General features: G+C 33.5%; 1 protein-coding gene across 2 annotated transcripts in view; it reads left to right on the top strand.

Annotated features, from left to right (window-relative positions):
• The first annotated feature begins 13,339 nt into the window (after positions 1-13,339).
• The window catches only part of LOC135712008 (probable methylthioribulose-1-phosphate dehydratase), a 67,606-nt gene continuing 67,277 nt past the window's right edge, over positions 13,340-13,668 (top strand). Inside the window, exon 1 of one of the 2 annotated variants that reach the window (XM_065234975.1) lies at positions 13,340-13,505. In XM_065234975.1, the coding sequence (XP_065091047.1) occupies positions 13,464-13,505 (42 nt within the window). In that variant the 5' untranslated portion in view covers positions 13,340-13,463. The remainder of the gene's footprint in view (positions 13,506-13,668) is intronic. The other variant, XM_065234976.1, reaches the window with a different exon arrangement.

Below are 13,668 nucleotides of genomic sequence, written 5' to 3'. Positions count from 1 at the left end.
TTTTGGAATTTGGGTCACGAATAGAGGTCAAAAATCAATTTTAACGTAACTTTAACCTAACATTTACTTCCCAACAAACAATTGCCTATTGAAGAAACGACTTCTTGACGATTTTATATCACTTCATGCTTAATAATACTTGTACTATTTTAAATATTAACTTCTGTTCAGGCTTTGTTCACACAAATCTGGAGAATTTATTCAACTACAACATCGAAGTATTTGGTGTTGAATAAGGTATGTCGAGAAGCTTTTCTTCGACTTACAAAAATTGTAACAGAGCTTATTCGATAAAATTTTTGATTATTCAGCGTTCATTAGACATCATTACTTCCTTAAACAGCGATGATATAAAGGTGTATATAGACGCTTGATTATCATGTGAAATAATGTTTCATTAGACACTATTATACATTTATTAAACTATTGTTAAATTACGGGATAATTTAACTTAAACTTAACGTAAACTTAAACTTAAACTTAACTTAAACTTAACTTAAACTTAACTTAAACTTAACTTAAACTTAACTTAAACTTAACTTAACTTTAACTAAACTTTAACTTAACTTTAAATAAACTTTAACATAACCTTAACTTTACTTTGACTTAAATTTAACATAACTTAAATTTTAACATAACTTTAACCTAACATTAACTTAACTTTAACTTAACTTCAAATTTTAACCTATATTAAACATAACTTTTATATTAACAAAACTTTAACTTAAACCGAACATTAACTTAACATATCTTTAACTTAACTTTAACTTAACGTTATTTTAACTTAAATTTAACATAACTTTATCCTAAAATTAACTGAACTTTACCTTAACTTAAGCATTCACTTTAACTTTAACATAACTTTAACTTTAACATAACGTTAACTTAACTTAACTTAAATTTAATTTAAACTTAACTTTAACTTTAACTTAACTTTAACTTAACTTTAGCTTAACTTTAACTTAACTTTAACTTAACTTTAACTTAACTTTAACTTATCTTTAACTTAACTTTAACTTAACTTAACTTTAACTTAACTTTAAATTAACTTTAACATAACTATAACATAACTTTAACTTAACTTTAACTTAACTTTAACTTGAACTTAACTTTAACTTAACTTTAACTTGAACTTAACTTGAACTTAACTTTAACTTAACTTTAACATAATTTTAACTTAACTTTAACATAACTTTAACTTGAACTTAACTTTAACTTAACATTAACTTAACTTCTACTTAACTTTAACATAACTTTAACTTAACTTGAACTTAACTTTAACTTAACTTAAACTCAACTTTAACTTAACTTTAACTTGAACTTAACTTTAACTTGAACATAACTTTAACTTAACTTGAACTTAACATTAACATAACTTTAACTTAACTTTAACTTAACTTTAACTTAACTTTAACATAACTTTAACTTAACTTTAACTTATCTTGAACTTAACTTTAACTTAACTTTAACTCAAGTTTAACTTAACTTTAACTTAACTTTAACTTTAACTAAACTTAACTTGGACTTAACTTTAACTTGAACTTAACTTGAACTTAACTTTAACTTAACTTTAACTGAACTTAACTTTAACTTAACTTTAACTTAACTTGAACTTAATTTTAACATAACTTTTATATTAACAAAACTTGAACTTAACTTTAACTTAACTTTAACTTAACTTTAACTTAACTTCAACTTAACTTTAACCTAACTTTAACTTAACTTAAACTCAACTTTAACTTAACTTTAACTTAACTTAAACTAAACTTTAACTTAATTTTAACTTAACTTTAACTTAACTTTAACTTAACTTTAACTTAACTTTAACTTAACTTTAACTTAACTTTAACTTAACTTTAACTTAACTTTAACTTAACTTTAACATAACTTCAACTTGAACTTAACTTTAACTTAACTTTAATTGAACTTTAACTTAACTTGAACTTAACTTTAACTTAACTTGAACTTAACTTTAACTTAACTTGATCTTAACTTTAACTTAACTTTAACTCAACTTTAACTTAACTTTAACTTAACTTTAACTGAACTTTAACTTAACTTTAACTTAACTTTAACTTAACTTTAACTTAATTTAACTTTAACTTAACTTAACTTTAACTTAACTTTAACTTAACTTTAACTTAACTTTAACATAACTTTAACTTAACTTGAACTTAACTTTAACTTGAACTTTAACTTGAACTTAACTTTTACTTAACTTTAGCTGAACTTAACTTTAACTTAACTTTAACTTAACTTTAACTTAACTTTAACTTAACTTTAACTTAACTTTAACTTAACTTTAACTTAACTTTAACTTAACTTTAACTTAACTTTAACTTAACTTTAACTTAACTTTAACTTAACTTTAACTTAACTTGAACTCAACTTTAACTCAACTTTAACTTATCTTTAACTTGAACTTAACTTTAACTTAACTTTAACTTGAACTTAACTTTAACTTAAACTTAACTTAAACTTAACTTAAACTTAACTTAAACTTAACTTTAACTTAACTTTAACTTGAACTTAACTTTCACTTAACTTTAAATAAACTTTAACATAACCTTAACTTTACTTTGACTTAACTTTAACTTAACTTGAACTTAACTTTAACTTAACTTTAACTTAACTTTAGCTGAACTTAACTTTAACTTAACTTTAACTTAACTTTAACTGAACTTTAACTTAACTTTAACTTAACTTTAACTTAACTTGAACTTAACTTTAACTTAACTTGATCTTAACTTTAACTTAACTTTAACTCAACTTTAACTTAACTTTAACTTAACTTTAACTGAACTTTAACTTAACTTTAACTTAACTTTAACTTAACTTTAACTTAACTTTAACTTAACTTAACTTTAACTTAACTTAACTTTAACTTAACTTTAACTTAACTTTAACGTAACTTTAACTTAACTTTAACATAACTTTAACTTAACTTGAACTTAACTTTAACTTGAACTTTAACTTGAACTTAACTTTAACTTAACTTTAGCTGAACTTAACTTTAACTTAACTTTAACTTAACTTTAACTTAACTTTAACTTAACTTTAACTTAACTTGAACTCAACTTTAACTCAACTTTAACTTATCTTTAACTTGAACTAAACTGTAACTTACCTTAACTTAACTTAAACATAACCTTAACTTAACTCTAGCTTAATTTTATCGTAATATTAACTAAATTTTAACTTTTGTTTTAACAAATGTTTATCTTACCATTAACATAACTTTAACTTTAACATAACATGAACTTAACTTTAACTTTACTTTAACATAATTGTAGTTTAAAATTAACATAACTCTAACTTAATTAGCCGAACTTTAACTTAACTTCAACATAATTTTAACTTAAATTTAGTTGTTGCATACTTAATTTAACTGAACATTGAAATAACTTTAACTTTTACTTAATTTTAATAAAAATTTAACTTAACTTTACCTTAAACATAAACATCGGGATCCGGCATCGGCATGCGTTGCATCAGTTAGGATTCCTCCAGCGGATCAGTGGAAGCAGTCGGCTGAAAAAAAGTATTTTAAAAAATCATCAAAATTTTTCATCTGTCTGTTAGAATTTGTAATTACTTTCCAAAATTGATCCGCTGGAGGAATCCGGCTGAGTTATGCATCCTAACTGATGCAACGCATCAATAAGGATGCTCAACTCAGCCGGATTCCTCCAGCGGATCAATTTTGGAAAACAATAAATTACATCAAAATTGATCCGCCGGAGGAATCCGGATGAATTAAACATCCTTATTGATGCGTTGCATCAGTAAGAATGTTTAACTCAGCCGGATTCCTCCAGCGAATCAATTTTTAATAATAATTACACTTCGATTCCTTCCAGTGTCGTAAATGCATTACCCTGATCATCCAAAGCCCACAGTTCGAACGTTTCCGGGGCCTCTTCCAAATACAACTCCCGAGTCGTTGTCAACACTCCCAACTGGTCAATCATATCCAAAATAACATCGCACCTAAGCACTTCCCCCGTCACCAAATCCTCCGCCAGCATAATCGCCGTATTCCTGCGCCTTTCCTTATTGATCACGGTGACCACCACCCGGTAGGAGCAGTCATCATTCGTTTCATCGTATGCGGGTTTAATCTGAATCAGATCCAACCGGGAAGAAGTCCATTTGAAGCAGCCTTTCTCCACCACTTCGAGGGTAAAGTTGACCGAAATGTGATCGAAGATTGGCAGCAGAACGCGTGGGTAATTCAGCTTCGTTGCCGTTCCCGTGGAAGCCAGCGCCAGTAGCGCTAGCAAGAGGGAGGAAAATCGCATTTTCCTCGTCGGTTACCGTCGATAGTGCTCACCGATTGCAGACAGGCAGCGTGATTTGCAGCACTTTATTTCGGAAAATAAAAATTCACGTACTGTCAAGAAGATAAAATTTGTTGAAATAATTACAACTGTTCAGTACTTACCATCAACTTTGCCATCGGAGGCCAATTTTGCGACGCGGATGATAAAAAAAAAAACGCGTCTATACACGCACGATATGAAAAAACGACTGACCACGTAATCAGTCGTCGCGAAAAAAATCACAACAAATTGCTAAGTTCCATCCGCCATTTGGTCGCCCGGCGGATGAAATTACTCTAGCGGGGCGAGTCGCCTTTCGTCCGGATCCCGGAGCGCCATTTGGTAGCCCGGCGGATGAAATTACTCTAGCGGGGCGAGTCGCCCTTCGTCCGCATCCCGGAGCGCCATTTGGTCGCCCGGCGGATGAAATTACTCTAGCGGGGCGAGTCGCCTTTCGTCCGGATCCCGGAGCGCCATTTGGTAGCCCGGCGGATGAAATTACTCTAGCGGGGCGAGTCGCCCTTCGTCCGCATCCCGGAGCGCCATTTGGTCGCCCGGCGGATGAAATTACTCTAGCGGGGCGAGTCGCCCTTCGTCCGCATCCCGGACAAAGGGCGAACGATCAGTCTTCAAGTCGCTCAATGTCAAATGACGTCACTTTTTCGCCGGCAATTCGTGTGGGACGAGAGAGAAAAGTACTATACACGGTAACCGCAAAATACCCAATAATGACTACAAAGTATGCATTTTCGAGGGAGACTGGGACTACCCATTAAATGAGTAAAAATATTACCCATTTATGAGTATTTGTTACTCAAAAATGAATACTTACTACTTGTTTTTGTAGTTGTAATTGCTTATAAATCTAGACAAACATTTCAAAATGTCCTATCTGTCATTGAAGCTGATTGGAGAAAAATTGATTTGAACTTTTGCAATATATTTTTAAATGCCTTTTTTAATTACGACATAAAACGATAATCTTTTGTATTCTCAAATGCATAGGAAACACATAGAATTCGACTGAAGTGTATGTTTCTTCGTTTTATTCATAATTTTCAGGTTTAATTCGTGGTTTTGTTACATAGGACCATTGACTTTTTTCTGTATCAGTTACACGGACAGAAAATTGTTTGCATTGAACCAAACAAAACTTTAGTTGTATTTAAACAAACAATTCCGGTTGAAATTATATTGCATTTTGTTGTTTCAATAATACTTATTCATATAAATTCAAAATAGGATTCTTTTTGTTTTAATAAGCCACTTTTCAACTACAACTATTGTAAAAATAACAATATTCTATTATTAATCCAACAATAGTTCATTTTAATTTAGCATTTATTTGCTGTGTCCGTTCCCCGGGCCATGAATGCAAAAATAACTACCAACCATTCCCTCGTTTTCACCCGGAAAAAAATGTAAACAATAACAAAACTTGTGAATTTCGGGAAATAAGTGCAAAATTTCAGAAAATCTTGAGACTTGAGGTAAGTAAGTATGCTGCAGTTTGAGCTGCAGTTGCTAAATATAATCAATTTTTTTCCTTGATTTTTTTTCCGTCGATCTTGTTTTCCGTACTGAGTACCAATGCTCCTGACGCCAGGAAGGCAGCTCCCACACCTGGACCCTACATATCGACCCATCAACTAATTAACTGGGGACCAACGGCTTTATTTCCCTTCCGAAGGATGATCAGTGAAAAAGAAAACAAAACATAAAAAAAATTGCCTTATTATTTCCGGAGTGATTTGAGATTTGGGCGTAATTGCATTTGTAAACAAATACGTCAATCACCGATTTCTCGCGAATAAAAGCTCTATCCCGAAAAGTAATAACACTATGAGGTAGAGGAATGATTCCTCTATTATTTGGTATAGTTTGTTTGTGAGATTGAGCTTTTATTCAAGAGAAATTAGTTATTGACGTGTTTGTTTTCAAAAGTAATTACGCCCAAATCTCAAATCACTCCGGATTTTTGATTCAATAAACATATTTTTATTTCTACTGCGTGAATTGTCAGACTTCATAAAATAAATATGATTGCATCAACAAGAAATCTCTTTTAAAAACAAACATATTTTTGTTGATGACCCAGCTGCCAAATTTGACAGCTTACGTCAAAACCATGAAAGCTCTTGTAAATTCTAAAAGATTTTCTTTTTGATTTAACAATCCATGGGTTTTGAGGAACAAAAATACTGGATTGTTGAAACAATAATGATTTCTTTTTGCAGCCAAAACAAAATGAAATTCTTATTGATTTTACGTCAAATATTATTACGTTTAAAATATATTTTTCTGCGTGTAGGACCTGTCAAATTGGTCTGATTGCAAAGTTAATGTTACTTAGGACCTTGGTAAGAATACGGTTTAGAGGTCAGATAATTACAACTACATCATTATTTGTAATTGTTGATGGGCTTAAAACTACTTTTCTGCCAATTTATTAAGTAAACAACGTTTATAATAAGAACTTGTCCATTATTTTTTTCTGAAGTATGCAGGAAAAATGTAAGTGTATGGAAAATTTGCATATTTTTTAATATTCGGTATATTTTTATAAACAAACTCTTTTTTTTCATTCTACATCATTCGTTTTACATTTATTAGCTCACGCTGTTCATCAATAATTTACATTCATTCATGTTATTCGATCAAATCTACATCGCTGTCCTCCAGTGGATCGAGATCCCGAGCGAGATCCACATCAAAGTGGTCTACAACCGTATTATTGTTCTTCTTCCTGTTTTTTTCTGTTGCAATGTTGCAAAATAATCTTTTTGCTTGACATATGGCATCAGTTTGCGTAAATCGTCCAATTTAGCACTTGGCAATTCAAGTGGTTGATCCGCAATTGGATCGAAATCCTCGTCCAAATTCACGCTTGTAATATCGCATGTCGGATTTGACAGAATTTTGAATAAGCTTTTGCCTTGGTGTCCCAACAAACATTGAATGTTGAATAAGAGCTTATTCAGGCAAAAAAAAGCTTCTTCAGCTAAAAAATAGCTTATTCGGCTGTTGAACAACTCAAATTGTTTGTTGGGGTACTCCTGGAATCGCAATTAATTCGTCAACTCCATACCAGAAGCAGAGCGATTGATTACAGGCATCGTAAATGAAACTTTCTCATATCCCACTTCCCAGTTAGATGTTGGATCCATAGGAATTTCTAAAACTTCATGTTCATATTAGTATAGAATTTCCAACTAACTATTATGAGTTTTAGTTTTTCTATTCCACGTGAAACACGAGATGAAACAAAGGTCCTGTATTTGTATTTTTTTTGGTTGAATGACAGATTGGACTGTAAACATGTTTAAGGTCCAATCAGAGAGCTGTGCGATATTATAAAAACTTTCAAATTGGACGTTTTTTCACATATTTTTATAATTTTCTGAATATTGATAATTAAAATTTCTAGAACAATACTTAGAGATGGTGAGCTCTGCAGTACAGAGAAGCATTAAACTCGATTTGTTTACAAATGTCAGATAGAACCTTTTGAAATGTTTATTTAGAAATGTGTAAAATTTTACTCATTTAATGGGTAGTCCTAGAGTCGGAATATAATGAGTCACGCCAAGAGAAAAACAGTTGAACTCGCATCACGGTTTTCGAAAGATTCCATTTCTTTTCATTTGGCAACAGAGGACTGCTACATCAACTTCAAATGACTTCTAGCGAGCAAAAAAATAGCGGCTGTTGTAAATCATTATATCAGTGATTTTGTCCAATCATCTCAACAAAAAATAGTAGAAATTCTCATTACTGATCGTTACCAAACGTATCCCATGACAATTGAATGCTCACTGATCTGATGTGTTTATGATCATTTCTTCGATTATATTTTATATTTTATTGCAATACCTTTCGTGGACCTTTCATAGCATCGTAATGTTTGTTTACTTTGCACGATAGGTAGCCGGTTTGACAGTTCAATAGGTAGACTTGGCTTCACTCTTGGCGTGACTCATTATACACCGACTCTAGGTAGTCCCAGTTTCCCTCGAAAATGCTTACTTTGTAGTCATTATTGGGTATTTTGCTGTTACCGTGTAGTTTTCTCATGCCAACACAAATTTTACTCCGCTCCGCTATAAGACCTTTTTGACGTTTGATAGTCTTTCTCTATCCAGCACACATGAATGAATGAACGGTTTGTTTTCCCACTAAACTGTTTCCCTCTTGCTTGCACTCGTTCGATTTAAATGGTGCAGTCACAGAAAATAAACTACCCACCGCTTGGGTTTTTTAAACTCAAATTTGAGTTATTTGACCTCAGCCCGTTTCATTTTCTCTCGCTATCGTTGTCAAAAATAGAACGAAAGATTCGACTCAACCGTCTAGTTCCGTACGAGAAGCCAAAATTGAGTAATATGCGATAAACCCAAATTTGAGTTAATTGAACTTAATTTTGGGTAGAAAAAATTGAAAATAACTTAGCGATGGGTAATTTTTTTTGCCGTGCTTAAATGCAAACTACTTTGAGCCGGTTTACCCAAATTTGGCTTATTGTACGGAACATGGGAGATGAGTGAAAAGAACTTAATTTTGGGTTGTTTTGAATTTCTGTGAGTGTGCGCCGATTAAACGTCAAAAAGCTCTCACTGTAACTGGAAAGTACCCATTAATGGGTGAAAAAGTGCCCATTTCGAAGTAAAGTAGGTAAACTCATTTAATGGGTAAAACGTCTTTACCCATTAATGGGTAAAGACCTTGTACGTCAAATCATGGGGTACTTTTTTACCCATTTTTAAATAATAATTGGCTTTATAAAATGGGTACAAAGTACCCAATTTTGAAATCCTTAAACCAGAATTTTTCTTTTAGAATTTGTATGATTTATGGATCATTGAAAGAGCCACAATGAATAGTTAAGAATACAAAACGTTATTTATATTTATATCTTTATTTCACCATTTTCCATCCAGTGGTCTTTCCATCGTTCGTGCAAGAAATGGTGCTCCCAAAGCTCTCCTGGGATCTCCTTGTTGATCCGGCTAGTTCTGTCCCTGCAAGTTTCAGATTGATTTTTAGATGTGGGCAGAAAGAAATAAAATAAGAAATACCTACTTTTCAAACGAGCAATTTCCATTCGACATCGTTAAGACACTTTGCGACTGAAGCGAGGACTGGAAGATGTTATCTAAGTTGCTTTTCACCCATTAATGAGTAAAAAAGTACTCATTATTCTCGCCCGAAGCGCTCTGAGAAATGGGTAAAAGAGTACCCATTATTTGAAATTGAACTTCACCCATTATTTGACAGCCTCATATAGTCATCAAAAATGGGTCCTTTTTTACCCATTAATGGGTACATGGCAGTTGCAGTGTATGCACGCTAAAGGGCCTCCCTTAGCTCAGTTGGTAAAGGCGCAGCTACAAAGCAAGACCATGCTGGAGGTGGCTGGGTTCGATTCCCGGTCCGGTCTAGGAATTTTTCGGGTTGGAAAATTTCTCGACTACCCTGGGCATAGAGTATGATCAACCGGTGAACACTCGTGTTTATTTCAGTTACCGTGAGGACGTAATTTGTGATGAGCCCCGGTCCCTTTCAAATTGTATCATTATTTATGTACGTTTCATATATTTGAAATTACGTTTCACATTAATCTAGTGATGGCCGATTTTCATTCGAATTATCGATTAATCGATTAACGAACCGAAAAGTAAAATATTTGTAATCGGTTATATCATGCCGATATAAGCATTAACTTCTCCAGAGGATCATCACCGATCGTTTCAAACATGTGCTGCACTCTCATTGATGGAAATATGGCAGCACAGCGAACAAAAAAAAATCGATTAGTTGTTAATCGAGTAATTAAAAAATGGGACACCTCTGATTTTGGTGTGTTTGTTTTGATAAAAATGAGCGCAAAATTTCATCTCTGTCGAGGGGGCAGCAAAACCACAAAATTACCTTGAATACGGGGGGTATTCATTGGATGAAAGGGACCGTGAAAGAGGACACTAAAATAGAAAGTTTTTCTTCCGACAGTTTCATCTTAGTATTCATCTTTGGTATGATTGTACTTGCCACACTATTATACTAATGCAGAAATAGTACAGGCATCGAAAGCTCTCAATTAATAACTGTAGAAGTGCATCTAGAACACTAATAGCGAATTCGTTTATTATTCAGTTCCAACCTGGATCGGGTATCAAGATTGGGTCTGCTTGTTTTCTAACAAACGTCAGTTTGCTCGTTTGTTTTTAAAACCTAGATCAGGTTGAGGTGCGCACTGACAAAAAGTTCGGTTTCGCACTGGGTTGGAACTGGTTCCAATCCCGATAATAAACGAATTCCCTATAAGTTGAGAGCACGCAATAAGCTAATATGCGATATGCAATAAGCTTGAAATGCGAAGAAGAAGAAGAAGACGCTCAGATTTGAATTCGCCTTGACACCAGTCCCAAAGTGACGTTTCTTCACACACATTTCGACAGTTCCTTAAGGGGTTTTGCGTTGGAGTGAAAGAATAAGAAAAAGTCCGCCATGTTTCACACATAGACTGACAGTTACATATGAGATTTCTCCATAGGAGTAAAGAGTTACAGAGCTCTCGTCAACGCCAATACGCACCATAAACGTTCCCTTTCGGTAGTTAAAGCCCTACAGTAAAAGTATGGACGTCTGTCAAAAGTTGTTCCAATCGAACCGTCAAAATGCACAGCTTTGCTTGATTGGAACCAAGGTGACTACATATAGGTGTTCTAATGTGTCAAATTCATGATTCAGCCATGTTGGATTTTTGTATGGGACAGCGACCGAGTTTGTTTACAATTTGCTCTAAAACCGCACTTCCCCCCCCCCCCCCGCGACCTCTTCGCTTATATAGTGACAAAGCTGTATCACCATTTATATACCCACCATGATTGGAACAGCTTTTTTCAGTTTTGTGGTGACAGTCGTCCATACTTTTACTAGGGCTTTATCGGTAGTAGGATTGAAACAGTGCGGTCATTATCTGGGATGGCGGTATATAGATAGGGTTTTTATTCCTATTTCAGGCCCATGATCCTATTTTTTGCTCAATAGAGTTAATGATATAAAGATTGCTAAAGTTTGATAGTGTCAGTGATTTGTTTTCATCGGGAAAATTTTCCGCTATAGTTTTTTTTCCCGATGAAAACATTTTACGTATACGTATATAGTGTGCGTACGATAAACGTCAGCAATCTCTATGGTCATGCACAGAAGGTTATGTTAAACTTGCTCAGAAAACAAAAAATCGGTTAAACATATCATTGTGCTTAATACCTTGCACATGAAGAGTGACACTTATGGTGGTAAATCCAGGTCAAGAATGTCCGGCTTGTTTGATGTCGACATCAGAGTTAATCAACACGGCTCTAATACCCCGGACAGACTATGACTTATATCATGTAATATAGGCTGTCTTGCAATGAACACTCATACATCTAGTTTTCACTGGAAATCCAATGTATGAGTGCTCATTGCAAGACGGCCTATATTACATGATATAAGCCATAGTCTGTCCAGGGTATAAGAAAACATTTTGCAGATAATACAAACAGGGACGGTATTACAAGTTAATCCCTAAGAGAAGAGGTGACAATACGGGGGCGAAAAAGAACCACTTTTCTGTCAAACGTGAACCAGCTCCTGATTGGCCGATTTCATGTGTGTAAGATAGAGATAGAGATAGATAAAGATAGAGATAGAGATAGAAATAAAAGAGGAAGAAGCCAATTGTCACCTCTTCCTCTTAGGTTAATCCGAGTTGAAGCTTACCGCCATTTATGTAGAGTACAAATATGCGTTTACCTCAATACCCTTATGCAATTGATTCAGAATGTAAAGCATACGTTAAATAGGGGAAAATGGCTCTAATGTTGGCCTATGGATCTAGGATTGGGCCCATCGCTAAAAACCTGCTATTTGTCAATTTTGTCTAGATGAACGCGGGACGATACTAAAGCTGGGTTTAGACTAGGCAAGTCAAATGATCAACTCAGTTGAATTCAATTGGCTTGAAAAATTGAGCCTGGTTCATTTTTTTTTTCAATTCAAGTGAGTTGATCAAGTCAGTTGAATGGCATGGCAATTACACATTCAATTCGCGTTCAAGTCAGTTGAATTCAACCGACTTATTCAATTGACTTTCCCTGTCTAAACCCAGCTTAATGGATATTTTTGGGTGCTATTGAAAATTTAATCGTTTGATGAATTTATGTATGGGCCCAAATAAGGGGCATTTAGGCCGACATTACATCTATTTCCCATACATCGCAAAATATTCAAGTATATTGTCAAACCCACGGTATTAGGTGTTCATGGTTCTAAGCTCATTACAATATTTTAGGAGAGGCGCCCATAAATGTGACATCTGTAAAAACAAACGTCAACGTCAAGTTCACACCATACGACATCGAATCAATTTTTTAACGTGTTGGAAGACGCCCGGCTTATCTGTTAATCTATGAGTTTAGATAGGCATTCTTACTTTTACGATTAAAACAAATATTTGGAATTATTTGTTTCCAAATATATTGGCTAAGAACCTGCCCGAAAAAAATAATTATAATAAAACAACGAAATTACAATGATTTTTAATGTTGAATGTGCTTGAACATTAAAATTTATTGCTAAATTATTGCACAGGAGAAAAAAAAAATCGATTCTTAACGATACAATGTTCAAACAACGAAAATTAGTGTGATGAGAACAAATTTATTCGAGAAAAATCGCTTTTTTATTGCTAATATGCTTAACTTACTGTAAATTTATCAGATACCATGATTTTCATTGTTGTGAACCATGAGTTTCGTTGTGATTTTATGGTAATGGACAAAAATGTCCAATGTTTTGACAGAAAATATCATGGTTACAATGACAATGAAAATCATTGTATTTTTATTGGATTTTTTTTACGAGAGGGTTCTATCAGTTTTATCGCAGCGTCGAAATAAGTACATGGGTTTATAAATGTGCATAGAAACCCTATTAGGTACGATTTGTATACGCAAGTAAATAAAGTCACGAACTTGATAAATAGGCAGCAGCAGGAAGAAGTCGAAACTAAAAAACAACCCCTGTTGGTTTTGCCTCGTGGGCGTTGAGTGTCCTTATCCGTGACAGTCTTCAGTTCAGTTTTTACTTGCAACAAGGATGGCATCAGCAAGATCATCGATTTATCAAGATTTGTCTGAGGTACTTATAAAACATCATTAAAATTATGGTGCATTTTAAAAACAAATAAGCTTTTAGCAAATGTTAGTCTAGTGATAGTTGTAGCTAAGTGCCGCATGATAAGATGTCTTTTTTTATTATTAAATTAGGTATTTATCAGTAGAACAGTAGACAAGAAAATTGT

Source organism: Ochlerotatus camptorhynchus, unplaced genomic scaffold, assembly GCF_037179485.1.
Source record: "Ochlerotatus camptorhynchus isolate MF236.1 unplaced genomic scaffold, CSIRO-AGI_Acam_v1.1 ptg000452l, whole genome shotgun sequence".
In the NCBI taxonomy this organism is placed as follows: Eukaryota; Metazoa; Arthropoda; class Insecta; order Diptera; family Culicidae; genus Ochlerotatus; species Ochlerotatus camptorhynchus.
Note: the sequence above shows the minus strand (reverse complement) of the source record. Positions and strands in the feature narration are given on the sequence as shown.